Here is a 14551-nt window from a genome sequence, read left to right as displayed (position 1 = left end):
CACAGTCATGTCAACTAGATACTGAGAGAGAGACAGTGCATCATCGTATCATGTGTGCTGGGATGCAGTATTTTGCACTTACTTTGTAGTATTAGAGTGTGTTGACTGAAATAAGTTTGTATGAATAAAGTTTTTGTTTTTGGAGAATCATAATATCTCTTATCTGTTGTATTTGAGCAGGACAGGGATGCACTTTGGTGACACATAAAACAAATTCCCAACATTGTGTCTTTCCATCATGTTTGATGTGCTTGCAGATCACAAGCATTTCCTTCCGAATTTTCCGAATTTTTGGTTATATTTAATATTTTGTTATATTTTTTATACTGTTATCATTTGTAAATATATATTTACAGCGATATTGATAATTCTGCTGTGTATTCCCTTCTTCACCCGGATCTCTCAACGCTCGCGCTGCGCTATCTAACGTTAAACGGTCCGGTACAGCGCAAACGAGCAACGTGAATTGGTTCCGTTTTCATTTTATTCGCCCTTTGATATTTCTTATATCCGACAGAAACTACAACTCTTATCGATTGGACTGTGCTGTGGTCGGACCAACGTGACTTATAATAAAATCTTCCCGTTTTTCATATTCGTTTGAAGCCAAAATCAAAAATAGATTACGATTAAACTCGCTACTTTAACGAGAATACTACGTAAGTTAGACAAAATCAAAGTGAACATTAATGAACGAAATTGACACGTCTACAACACATAATCCACTTCTGTACAGTCTAACCGTGTATTTTGATGCACATCTTGTTAGCAGCTGAAGTATGCAGATCGCTAACTCGCTGTCTGGGCTCGTTTTAAAATAAAACTAAGTGCTTCAGACCGAGTTTTGACTTGTAGGAACATATCATTGCACTTCACATTCTATGTGTGCAGTTTATTTTCAATAATAATCTTAAAAAATAAATCTTACCTCAACCAGGCGAAATCCAGTCCCTTTGATGGCGTGGCTGGAAGAAACCCCGTGCAAAATACCGCGAAGAGAGACCACACATGCGCAATAACAGGAAGTTTAACGGTCAAACCATGAAATCAAAATATTACGTTGTCTCAACTTATGTACTTACATTCACTCAACAAAGCAGTAATAAACATGCAGTTAAATCGTTTTTATAAGTAAACTCAACAATGTGCTCCAAAATTTGTCCACTTGACTTACAATTTTATACTGAGTTAACAATTTGCAAGTTGGATTTTTTTTTACAGTACACGAACGGTGTTCTATGATAAAATACAGCAGATCCATCAGACATTTAAAACTCTTTCTGCCGTATCTGTTAGGAGAACACAAGAACTGCTGTGTGTTTGCTGCTCAATAGTCTGCCTGTCACTATAGAAGAGAAAACACTCAATCTGCCCTGATCTGATGTTTCCAGCACATGTAGATTATGTTATGCCATATTACTCTATTATATTACTTAGATGTACATTTTGCTTCTGTAAATATGTCTAATCCCTTATCTTATTTTATATTTCTAGTTTATATACTTACACATTAGTAATTCATTTTTGCACTACATGCTTAATACTTTTTATATATTATTTTTTTACTATTATATTATTCTTTTTCTTTCTGTGAATACATAAGCACTATTTGTAAGCAGCCCAGCTGCAATTGCTTTGGCAATACAAGTGTATAGTTTTTGTCATGCCAATAAAGTACACTTCAATTGAAAATTGAGAGAGAGAGAGAAAGATGTGTATTAAAAAAAGAACGCATCTAAATCAACATCCCACTTACTGCCCACTAGAGACAAGATGACACAGAGCATCTAAACCCACAATTTCTTTCACAAAATCTGCTGGACACAAACACTGCTACTCAAAGGAGTTATACTGAAATAACAGATCACACCCTAACCTTAAAGGGTTAGTTCACCCAAAAATGAAAATTCTCTCATTAATTACTCACCCTCATGTCGTTCCAAACCCGTAAGACCTCCGTTCATCTTCGGAACACAAATTAAGATATTGTTGATGCATTCTGACAGCTCTCTGACCCTCCCCATAGACAGCAAGGGTACTACCACGATCAATGTCCAGAAACGTAGCAAGGACATCGGTAAAATAATCCGATGTGGTGCAGCTGACACAGAACAACATACGCTGTTTGCGTTCAGTGGATACTCTCCAAAATGGCGCTAGGGTGACGCGGAGGAGACGAATTGTTGAATAAAGTCTTTTTTTTTTTTTTTGCGCACAAAAAGTATTCTCGTAGCTTCGTAATATTATGGTTGAACCCCTGATGTCACATGGATTATTTTACCAATCTCCTTGCTATGTTTCTGGACGTTGATCATGGTAGTACCCGTGCTGTCTATGGGAGGGTCGGAGAGCTGTCAGATTCCATCAAAAATATCTTAATTTGTGTTCCGAAGATGAACAAAGGTCTTACGCGTTTGGAACGACATGAGGGTGAGTAATTAATGACAGAATTTTTGAGTGAGCTATCCCTTTAATGACAGCAGGTAAACTGTCAGATTCAATCAAAAATATCTTAATTTGTGGTCCGAAGATGAACGGAGGTCTTACGGGTTTAGAACGACATGAGGATGATTAATTAATGACAGAATTTTCATTTTAGGGTGAACTATCCCTTTAAAAACATCCCCAAATCAGAGATGAACATGCTGAGAGAGAGAGAGAGAGAAAGAGAGAGAGAGATTGAAAGATAGAGAGAAAGATTTTACTTTGATGGTGTATTCATATTCTGTATTTTACACATCTAAAATGCTTTGGCAATACTGTAACAAAAATGTCATGCCAATAAAGCAACTTGAACTCGAACTTGAGAGAGAGAGAGAGAGAGAGAGAGAGAGAGAGAGAGAGCGCAGCAACGCAACAGAACCCTGGCAGCATACCGGTAATTCCCTTTAAAATTAAGACAGAATTTAGCATTCTGTGACTGCTGTCATGATTAGAAACAGAGATTAGTCACAGACTTTCGGACTTGTGGGTGGCACCATGAGACAAACTTAAACGAGATAAATTAGTCCAAACTGCTATACCCAAAGTGAAGTAGACACACATCCAGGCCCGGATTGGCTAATCGAGAGCACCGGGAGGATTCCCGGTGGGCCGATCTGTTTTTTGGCCGAGAGGGCCGGTGTTGTCATGCTACTGGGTTGAACTATGCTGTTCCTAGGCTGCCTGCACTCATAGCAGCCCCACTCTTTTTATTTATTTTCTCGCAGGCCATATTATTATTTTCACCAGATCATATTAGTAACAAATTCTCAATTGATAACTAAAATAGACTGTGATAACTAATCATTCTTTTTGCGCAAATCGTTGTTTTATTTGTGAACATAAGCGTTTAAAGGCTATAGTTGCAATAATATTTTAGATCAAAACTTTAAGTGCCATTGTTTAACAAAAAAAATGCTTGATTGACTGACGTTTCATAGACCTTCAGTTGTTAGATGTTCAAATTTCATGCCATTTGTAATTTCATAGTATTTTCACCTCCTCAATTACACGTGTGAAGTCACAATTCTATAATGGTACAATTTACTCAGGCCGATGGCATTTTTTTGTATGACATTTAAAATTCTTTTCAGAATAATTGTGCATAAATAGGTTAAGCAAAACAATTGTGATTATTTCTGAGAACTTTTTAGAAAGCGCAAAGGCGGCACTGAAAAGGCCAGTAAAAAATAAATAAATAAGTGGGCCGGTCTAAGGCATGATACTCCAGGGCTGAAAATGAGTCCCACTCCGGCCCTGCACACATCTGTTAAATTTAAACTAAACACAGACATACACATACTGTACCATAGACCAGTGGTTCCCAAACTTTTTGAAAGCATGGCACCCGTTTGTAGTATTTTTTTTCCATGGCACCCCAACCCAATTAAACTAAACATACATATGTACATACATACATACATGAAATTAAATCCAGATGAGCAAACAACAAATGAAGCATAAACAGCAGCATGAATTTATGAATGCATCACAACAGTGTTACGGAAGGAGACTCACACAGAGGATTAGAATACAAACTAGGATATTTATTGACAGCAAATGATGCAGATGGTAATGGCAGGTGAGTATTATAGGCAATGGAGCAGTTCTCTGAACTGATGGAGAATATAAGACAGTCTCTGGTTTCGCAGGAGATCGTGGAAGGGAGACAGAAGACAGCACACACCTCAGACGACGAGTAATGAGGATATCCCCACGGAGATGACAACTGGAACTCACGTAGGAACTGAGCACAGGAGAACACACTGGAGGAGACACAGAAGGTAAGTACACAAGGCAGGTAGCTCAATGTATCGCACAGATAGCATAGAGAGTCCACTTCGTATGAACGAGACCGGACACTGGAGTGAAGTGAGGTGTGTGCTTTAGTAGGAGTCCTGATGAGAGTGCAAATTCCAAACAGGTGCGTGCAATCAGTATTCAGGTGACAGTGTGCGCTGTGTTTGGGTGGTGGATGAGCCTGGCTGATCTTTGACAGTACCCCCTCCTCCACGGCCCGCTCCTAAGGGCCGATGACCCCGACGTCGTGGTGGTCTACCTCTCCTTCGGGGCCCAGGACAATCTGGATGAGTGGAGTGAAAGGGCTCCAGCAGTGTGGGATTGAGGTTGTCAACTCTGGGAACCCATGACCGTTCCTCTGGCCCATAGCCTTCCCAGTCCACAAGATATTCCAAGAGACCACCACGGCGCCGGGAGTCCAAGATCTCGTTGACCTTGTAGATGGTGCCGTCCTCCTGGATTAATGGAAGAGGGGGTTCCTCTGTCGGGCCAGGCTCTGTGGAGACAGAAACAGGAGGATGGTAAGGTTTGAGCAGTGAAACATGGAAGGAAGAGTGAATCTTATACTGTGAAGGAAGCTGAAGTTGGTACGTGACTGGGTTTATCTGCTTAATGATGGTGAAGGGGCCAACATATCTGGGACTGAGCTTCTTGCAGGGCAGGCGCATCCTGATGTCCCATGTTGACAGCCAGACCTTCTGACCAGGTTGGTATGATGGAGTTTTAGCCCTTCTAAGGTCTGCTGTCGTCTTGCTTCTGTGCACTGCCCGCTGAAGCTGATGGTGAGCTGCGTCCCAGACCCTCTTGCTCTCTCGGAACCAGTAATCGACAGATGGGACTATCAGACGGCTCCCCCGACCAGGGGAATAGGGGCGGCTGGTAACAGAGTACGCACTGGTAGGGAGTGAGTCCAGTGGATGGCTGGCGAAGAGAGCTCTGCGCGTACTCGGCCCAGCCTAGGAACTGGCTCCAAGAGTTCTGGTGGCCATGGCAGAAGGTTAGCAGGAAACGTCCAACTTCCTGGATCTTCCTCTCCGTCTGCCCGTTGGACTCGGGGTGGTATCCCGACGAGAGGCTTATGGTCACACCTAGGAGAGAGAAAAAGGCCTTTCATACCCTGGAAATGAACTGTGGGCCACTGTGTCTGAGACAATGTCTTCTGGGATCCCGTAATATCTGAAGTTGTTGTTAAACATGATCTCAGCGTTTTCCATAGCTGTGGGTAGACCTTTGAGAGGGAGAAGACGGTAGGATTTAGAAAATCGATCAATGACTACTAGAACACATGTATTACCCTCCGAGGCCGGCAGATCTGTGATGAAGTCAACTCCTAGGTGTGACCAGGGGGCGGTTGGGAACGGGCAGCGGAAGAAGTTTGCCAGATGGTAGGTGGCGTGGGCTCTTGGCGATGGCACAGTCGGAACAGCCTTGGACGAACCTTGTCACATCCCTGGCCATATTGGGCCACCAGAAGCGATCCTTCAGCAGCGAGATGGTGTTGTTGGCCCCAAGGTGGCCAGTGCCCAGAGAAGTGTGAGCGGAGTGAATCAGGGGAGTGCGTTGTGCTCTGGTGACATACTGCAATCCTTGTGGACAGCCCAGCAGAGTGGCCGTGGAAGCATTGGAGGAGGCGGCGGCTGGATTGGGGGACCATTGGATGGGGCTTACGATGATTTCCTTGGAGATAATGGATTCCGGTTCCTCACTGACCTCTTCAAGAACATGAAGACGAGAGAGAGCGTCCGCTTTCACATTTTTGGGACCTGGACGATAGGAGATGGTAAAATTGAATCGAGTGAAAAAGAGTGCCCATCGTGCCTGGCGAGGATTAAGTCTCTTGGCGTCTCACAGATATTGCAGATTTTTGTGGTCAGTGAGGACAATGAATGGATGTTGTGCACCCTCCAACCAATGCCTCCATTCCTCCAGGGCCAGCTTAATGGCAAGGAGTTCCCTGTTGCCGATATCGTAGTTTCTCTCCGCTGGGCTGAGTTTGCGAGAGAAGAAGGTACATGGATGAAGTTTGGCTGGAGACCCCTGCTGCTGAGACAGAAGGTAGTGGAACCTTACCCCGGTAGTGGAAGCGTCCACCTCCACAACGAAGGGCCTGTTGGGGTCTAGATGGATGAGGAGCGGTGCACAGGTGAAGGCTTTCTTGAGGGCTTCAAAGGCTTCAGTGGCAGGAGATGCAGAGTTTCCTCGTGTAACTGTCCAACTTGTAAGTGGAGAGGACCAACACAGTGGCGCACATGCCTTTGGCTAAGTGGTTTTCCCGTCACCGATTGGACCTGGTAGGTGGTTTTGGTGGCAGTGGTCATGAGCTTAAGCTGGCGGCAGAGATTCCCGGAGATGAAGTTCCCGACTGACCCAGAGTCGAGGAGGGCGTGTACTGGAAGGGAAATACCGGAGGCAGTAAGATTCACAACAGAGGTGAGGGGCTGCATATTGACTATCGATGACTTAATGACACTCACCATGGGTCGTGGTGGCCAAATTGGGCATGCCGCGATTACATGCCCACCAGCTCCACAGTACAGACATAAGCCCTGGGTCAGCCGTCTCTGCTGTTCCAATGAAGAGAGTCGAGTGTTATCCACCAGCATGGGCTCGTGACCTGGTTCTGGAGGGCTGATGGTGTCTGGCCGGCGAAGGAGTGGAGTGAATGGTGAGAGTCGATGTTATTCGAAACAAGACTGAATATGACTAGCGCACCGGATGGACAGCTGTATAAATCGTTCCAAACCATAGGAGTCATCATAGGCAGCGAGCTGAAGTCTCACTCTCGATTCTAATCCCTGCCGGTAGGCGGTGAGGAGTGCGCGCTCATTCCAGCTGCTGGCCGCTGCGAGAGTTCTGAACTTGAGGGCATAATCATTAATGGATAGAGAATCCTGACGGAGGTGATATAATTGTTCACAGACAGAGGTATCGCCTGCTGGTCTACCAAAGACTTCTCGGAAATGTACAATAAAATTATCAAGAGATTGAGTTACAGTACCGGCTTGGGACCAGATGGTCTCGGCACACTGGAGTGCTCGTCCTGTCAGCAGGGATATGATGAACGCAATCTTGGCTTTATCCGTTGTGTAAAGATGCGGCTGCATCTCCAGATCGAGCGAGCATTGCAGCAGAAATCCATTGCACTCCTCCGCCGAGCCAGAGAAGGGTGCTGGTTTGGCCATGGGACTGGTAATTACTGTCGAAGAAGAAGTGGCGGCGTTGGTGACGGGCGTGACAGGTGGTGTGACTGGTGCGGGGTTGAGAATCCGTTTGAAAGCATTCACGATCTCCTTGAACGGGTCGGGTGCACTCATGTTGCTGAATCCTTTGTTGGCCCGGTCTTCTGTTACGGAAGGAGACTCACACAGAGGATTAGAATACAAACTGGGATATTTATTGACAGCAAATGATGCAGATAACAGACATAATATGAGGTGAAACAACCCATTCAAATGAACCATCTGTCTTTTACAACTGGATGACAAATGTCAACAGACTGATTTGAACCATGTGGGAATCATTGGAAAAAAGCACATTTAAAGATAGATACTTAACTCTTTAAATAATAATAAACAACTCAAATTAAATTTTTTCTTTAGTTTCTCATTTGTTTTGTTCAAACCTGACCTTATAACTTAAAAAATTTTAAATAAAATATCTGTGCATGGAAAGAGGTTGAAAACGGGTGGGCTAGGGCCAGCCCACACCAAACCTAAACAGGCCCAGTGCGGGCTTGCCCGGTCGAGGCCCACAGCTTTGGGCTCACCGCAGGCTCTCTGTGAGCAGGCCACACTAGCGGACTGCCCACATTAATCCTATGATGGCCCAGTGTGGGCCAGTCCGTTTGGGCCCAGAGCAACTTTTGTATCCTTTGGGCCCATGCAGGTTTTGTGTAGGCAGCCCTGTAATGCAACTAGGAGAATACAAACAACATTGACTGGCCATTCTTTAGCCACTCAATTGAAGTGGAATGGCACAAACCAAAAGATACCTTTTCAGAATCTGTTGTTTCATATAGGCCAGGGATCCTCAAATCTAGCACACGAGATCCATTTTCCTGCAGAGTTTAGTTCTAACCTTAATCAAACACACCTGAGCATGCTAATTGCAGGAAAGTGGATCTCCGGAGCCATATTTGAGGTGTAACAGACACAAGCCTATTAATAAGAATTTTGTGGGCAGTTTTATTCCTTACCACTCGGGGTGCTAGGGTGTTTTAGGTTTCCTTAAGTAAAGCCATGTGGGTAGAGGGAGTTACAAATAACAAGCAGCCGTAACCCGCTGAGCACATTGTGCTGTGTCCTGGTTGGGAAATGTGTCATTTCAAGCCCAGTCTAAAGTAAGGAGGTTTTTTTTTTTTTTTAAGTGTACATTGTGGATGTTTTTTGCAGAGATGTTACATGTATGTATGGCCAATGTTTGGAGTGATGCTAAGAGTTTAAGACTGTGTATTTGTATGCATTTTAGAAGGACTCTTTATTGGTGAGGTTACCACATCATGGTCCAGTTTGAATATGGATTTAAAGTTTTTTTCGACGTGGGACCATAGTCTGGACTATTTTTGACTGTTCCTGCTTAGGAAGAGTTTGGTGTTTGAGAGCCATGGCGTGTTTTCATTACAAGAGGTTGGATTATTAATTTGCTATCAGTCAACTTCAGCTATGGACAGTGTTTGGACATTGAAGTACTACAGATACGACTTTCGCACACATCAACATTCACATGACGAAATCCTACAGTCTTACATTGCTTTCTTTTGTTTTTTTTTGTACTTTTGTGTATTTACATTTTTGGCTATATGTAGCTGTATTAACCTGAACTGAATGTTTTCTGTTTTGTATTCAATAAATTGAGTTGAAATCCCTTTGACTACTGTACATTTTTGACAATACAGACATTAGTTATGTGGTGACTGCATCCATTTCAGATGTATAATAACTGTTTTTCCCCCAAAGACTTAAGTTATAGTAGCTGGAAAGTATTTAAAGTGAAACAGATGTATTGTAGATTAAAAGTGCGGGCCCTGTGTGGGCATAGTGAGGGCTTTATGGGGGCTAAGTGAGAGCTGCCCCGCAGGGCCAGCGCTAAGGGGCCAACGTTTTGCCAATGAATTCCCTAAGGCTAGCCCTAAGTGGGCCCGTAAAGGGCCAGTGCAGGCTTGTTTGCAGGGTGTATATGTTCAAGCTTTTTCAGATATTTCTAAAGCACAAACTAAGCTCTCACAACTTAGACATGAACAAGAAAGGAGACAAGATGAAAGATGAGAAGCTTTTGTTTCTGCTCTAATAGCCACAATACCATGGCAAACATGGCGGGAGCGTGTTAGAAGTCAGTTGGTGGAGAACAGGTGGTCTTTTGTGGATGTTTAACCACATGAGTGTCTACACTACGATAGCAAAATAAATGTGTTTTTGACTTGTTCTGGAAATGGCTGAAAATGGACAAGCTCAAAACATTTTAGACCCCATTTACAATTTATGTAACATTGTCCACTCATGATTGAATTGACAAAAATGAATCTTAATACCAGGTGTAAACAAACAGTGCCATAGATTTTACATTGGCCGTCATATGGAGATCCAAGACAGCACCAAAGCTGTAACCCAAGGAAGTCCAATCCTGCTCCTGTCATGTCCAGCAGAGTTTAGCTCCTATCCTATTTAAACACACCTGAACTTGCTAATCAAGGTCTTTAGGAGTACAAGGCTGCATCCAAAAGCTGAAAAAAAAAGTTGGCTGATAGGCAACAAGTCAGCTGCCCAAGCTTTCAGACACAGCCCAAGTAACTTACAGGTAAGTGTGCTGAGGCAGGCTGGAGATAAACTCTGCAAGACACCCCCGCTTTAACTCATATTTTATGTAGTCTGGGACTACATGTAGTCTTTATGTAATCTGGGGCTCCCTCTCGTCACAACCACATGCTGTATTTCTGTTTTACACAGATGTAATGTATCGACAGTATAAATATGATGTACAAGTGGACGTATAGATTAGAAGCGTTCAAAGAGAATGGTAATCCCTTATAATCCTAGAATAATCTGAAAAGGAAACTAACATTTTGAATGATTCTTCTAACACGCCTGATTCAGCTTATTAGTTCTTTTGTGAAGTCAAATTCATGACCTTAATTTGCTGTATCAGATAAGACAAAACGTGCAGTGATGAGAGGCCACCATTTAGAAACACTGGCCTAGAAAATGAATGATGCTGGAGCTATTTTACCTTAATTTTTAACAGTTTCTATCCATACTATCAGTGCTCCTTGACAGATTAAGCAAAACTATACACATCTCATAAAGGCTTGATGTTGAATGATCATATCATAATTGGATTATGCCATAAAATCCACATTACATTCCACAATACATTATGTACTGTGTTAAAAGATGCAATAATTATTATTATTTTTAATGTTTTTGTTGACTGATGTGACCATGGTCTTCACAGCCTTGTAGAACTTTTAATTACTTAAAAGTAAACTAGCTATGACTTGTCATCTTGTAATTCAAATTATCCAAGAATAAAAATAATCTTATTCTTTAATACCTGGTGAAATAAACAACTTTATAACAAAATAATCAAGTTCATTTACACACACCCTCACAAATACACACACACACACACAAATACACACACACACACACACACACACATCTTTAATACCTGGTGAAATAAACAACTTTATAACAAAATAATCAAGTTCATTTACACACACCCACCCAAACACACACACACACACACAAATACACACACACACACACACACACACACACACACAGAACTACCTCATGCTATAGGGATCCCCATTACTTGTACCTTACAATAATATTAATGGTTACACTTCACAACAAAACCCAAACTATATTCAATTAAATTGGTATTAATTTTTTGAAAAAAAGGTATCTAATCATGTACATTGCACATAAGGCAAGTTTTTTACTTCTAAATCTAATTATACAATGATGCTTCTAATCTTAATTAGTTATTGAAATATAATAATTTACATAGTGGCAATCATAACATGTTTTCATGACAGATTTATTTATACATACTGCACATTAAATAATTAAGGGATCACTAACTTTGAAAGATCAGAGACAGGGACTGCTATTAGAAAAAAAGCTGAGAGTCATGGAGCTGTCTTGTATAAACACACAAAATCAAGGGAAATATATTTAAATGTATTAATGAGGACATGGTGTTGACATGTCAACAGGATGCTGAATCTCTCAGAGAGAGATAATACTCAAATAAACTGCCTCAGAAACAGCTGAAACATTGTGATTTTCCTTTGTATTGTAGGTAGTAGTTTAAGACATCAAAAAGTCCACTTCTGACACAGAGGCCAAAACTTAAGTATGTTGCCTTAAAATATACCTCACTTTTGACAACTTCTAAGGCAGTGTGTACCTTTTGCACAGAAGGCAATTCCAGAATGAATTGTGAAAAAAAACAAAAAACGATGGTACACAATGCAAAAATGTTTCATATATATCAAACTACACTGATAATTTTGTTTAATCCATGTGTGTGCTATGTATTTTTATGTTTATTAGAGTATCACACTGTTATCTTTGCAAAATGCTAAGGTCACACTCTAATTAAATAAATAGAGTCTATTCTCCCATGTGGAGTGCTATTTATACGAGTTGTTCAAGAATAGCACTCTAAATCAGTCACTTATGTGGTTCCATGACAGCTAGAATACTGGCTTAGAAGGCAGCTTTAGGCGGGTTATGGACAGAACTTACATGTATTTTGATTATATGTGACCACTTGCATGTGTACACAAGAGACATAGTGAGACAGACATATAAATGAATAAAAACTGTATGTATGTGGGTGCAACCAAAGTCTATTATTACTAATTTCTGACACCTGATAGTGAGAGTCACAGGCATCAGTGCTGTGTATTTGACTGGCAGCAGTGGGCTCTGTCATCGTGATGAGTGGGTGAGTCAGGCAGCTCATGCTGGGCAGAAGCCTTGAGCAAATGTCATCGCATCTAACGCCACACTGACTTAACACACTGCTGCTCCCAGATGACATCTATCACCACACACACATATCTTAACGACAGCCCCACACTGCCAAATTTTACTCTAACCATTCAGCAAACTTACTTTCTTCATTTGTTTCCAATCATGAGTAATGCACCTGGTCTCCAGGAGCTGTATGTTTTATGGAGCACAATTTATGGAGTAACTTCTCGCTAGCTAAAGGTATAATTTAGTGTCAGTGTGAATCTAGGTAGGCTATAACTTTCTTGGCTTGACACGGTTCTTTTCGACAGTATGATACATCACACCCCTCAATACAGCGCACACACTGGGTTTCATTTCCACAATGTCGACCTCGGAGACATTCGTTTTAGTTCCACACATTTTTACGAGCGGTTTTATGTGACAGCTTGGTAATTTTTTAGCAGCTACCTGACTTCAGTGCCCATAGCACATGACAGAATGCATAATATTAAGTTAAAAATAATAAATCATTAAAACATTTTCATAATTAATATTACACAACAGTTTCCTTTTGAGATTTCATGTGTGCTTGCATATAATAAGACTTTGTGTCTCAAGACATATTGTGCCATGTGCCAAGTCAAAGATGCCACATCTCATAACTAATTGCAAAGCCCCAAACTTTACTATGCAGAAGTGCAAATGTGATTCATCAGAGAACATGATTTCAGTCTGTTCATCACAAAACTAACGCATGGCTTTATGAGACATAGAATATAGCACTCTTTGGAGTGTTACAAGCAGTAACTTTGTCGATTCGCTGTGGACTTTCCTATCTTCAGAAGAACCAGAGGAAAACCGGCAGCTCACTCCTAAAGAACTCATCAAGAACCTCCGTGTCTACCGCATCAGGACTCTTGTTCAGCAACAAAGCCAATGCAAGTAACTGTTTACAACTATTTAGATGCGTGTTTAAGTTTGAGTGTTTAAGTTTTGGCCAGGAAAATAATCTTTCCTAGAACTGATAAATGATTATATTGTCTGCTCGGTGGACGGACAGATCAAATAATTGTAATATTGATCCTGCTACAGTTAATTCTAAGATCTAATCTAAATATTCATTATTAATTATAACCAGTTATAATTAATCATAAATATTTCCCTTTTGAGCTAATTTGCTACATTTGTAACCACAAGTTGAGAGATGAAGTTCCATCCACACAATTTTCAATACTTTTTTCGAATTGGGACTCTGGTTTTGGGAAACACGGAATGTGTGGACCACTGTGACAACAGACGTGACTGGGACAAACCTCATTGGTTCTCAAATGTCAAGCAAGTACAGCTGAGAACTACACCATATTTTACGGTCTCTATGCATTTGTTGATCAAGGTTTATATATGAATATAAGGCTTAATTAATTTTCTTCATCATATGTAGTGATCCCGTCTTTTCTGAAGATGTGGATTACTTCGTATGGACTACTTTCATGTCGTTTTGTACTTTTTGATACATGAATGTTTCGGTTGCATGGAATTTCAATGCATAGACAAAAATGATTAAAAAATACATATATATACAGTGGTGGCCAAAATTGTTAGAACACTTGGCATATTTAAGAGGTTTCAGTTGTTTTTGTTGAATTGGCCATTACAATACCCATAAAAAGAACTATTGCTGGAACTACCAGCGACATAAGGAATCTGCTGGAACATTGAAAATGATGGACCTCAAAGTTGGGACCTCAACCCCATCGAGCAAATTTGGAGCAAGTTGGAAAATAAACTGGACAGATCTATTGTACATTCAGGAAAGCCTTTGGCTTGAGTTGCAGAAGGCATGGGATCACATTAGTGTTGAAGTTCTCAGGAAATATATTGACACTATGCCAGAGAGATGTGCTGCTGTAATTGCTGCAAAAGGTGGACATACCAAATATTAAAGTTAAAAGTGGATAAAAACAGTATGACTCACTTCATCTGATATTTGTTGTGCTCAGAGCAACCATCTGCATGTTTCATGAACATTATGAAATGAAATCATGTTTTGGAGGCAAAAAAGGAGGCAATATTATCAGATCTGTCAGGTGTTCTAACAATTTTGGCCACCACTGTAAAAAAAACCTTCTTTTGTGTTTTTCTGAAAATGAATGAAGTCTTTTGGGTTTGGAACAACATGAGGGTAATTAAATGCTGTCAGAATTAAATTTTTTGGGTGAACTAACCCTCTAAATAGCTCTAGCAAACATTTAATCATTAACTAATTAACCATTCATATGCAGTGTCAAAAAAAAAAAAAAAAAAAA

The 14551-nt window shown here is 41.1% G+C and overlaps 2 protein-coding genes across 2 annotated transcripts in view; both read right to left on the bottom strand.

The window, feature by feature from the left end:
* The window catches only part of LOC107728013 (regulatory-associated protein of mTOR-like), a 319255-nt gene that overhangs the window by 102802 nt on the left and 201902 nt on the right, over window positions 1-14551 (bottom strand). The gene's annotated exons all lie outside the window — the stretch shown is intronic.
* LOC107728012 (protein LDOC1L-like) lies at window positions 4710-7683 on the bottom strand. Its single transcript, XM_016538065.1, has 2 exons — window positions 7280-7683; window positions 4710-7134 (listed from the first exon to the last, which is right to left on the bottom strand). The coding sequence occupies exons 1-2, from the start codon at window positions 7593-7595 to the stop codon at window positions 7070-7072; spliced, it is 381 nt and encodes a 126-aa protein (XP_016393551.1). The 5' UTR covers window positions 7596-7683; the 3' UTR covers window positions 4710-7069.

Source organism: Sinocyclocheilus rhinocerous, unplaced genomic scaffold (assembly GCF_001515625.1).
Source record: "Sinocyclocheilus rhinocerous isolate Xijiao unplaced genomic scaffold, SAMN03320098_v1.1 scaffold998, whole genome shotgun sequence".
Taxonomy (NCBI): domain Eukaryota; kingdom Metazoa; phylum Chordata; class Actinopteri; order Cypriniformes; family Cyprinidae; genus Sinocyclocheilus; species Sinocyclocheilus rhinocerous.
Note: the sequence above shows the minus strand (reverse complement) of the source record. Positions and strands in the feature narration are given on the sequence as shown.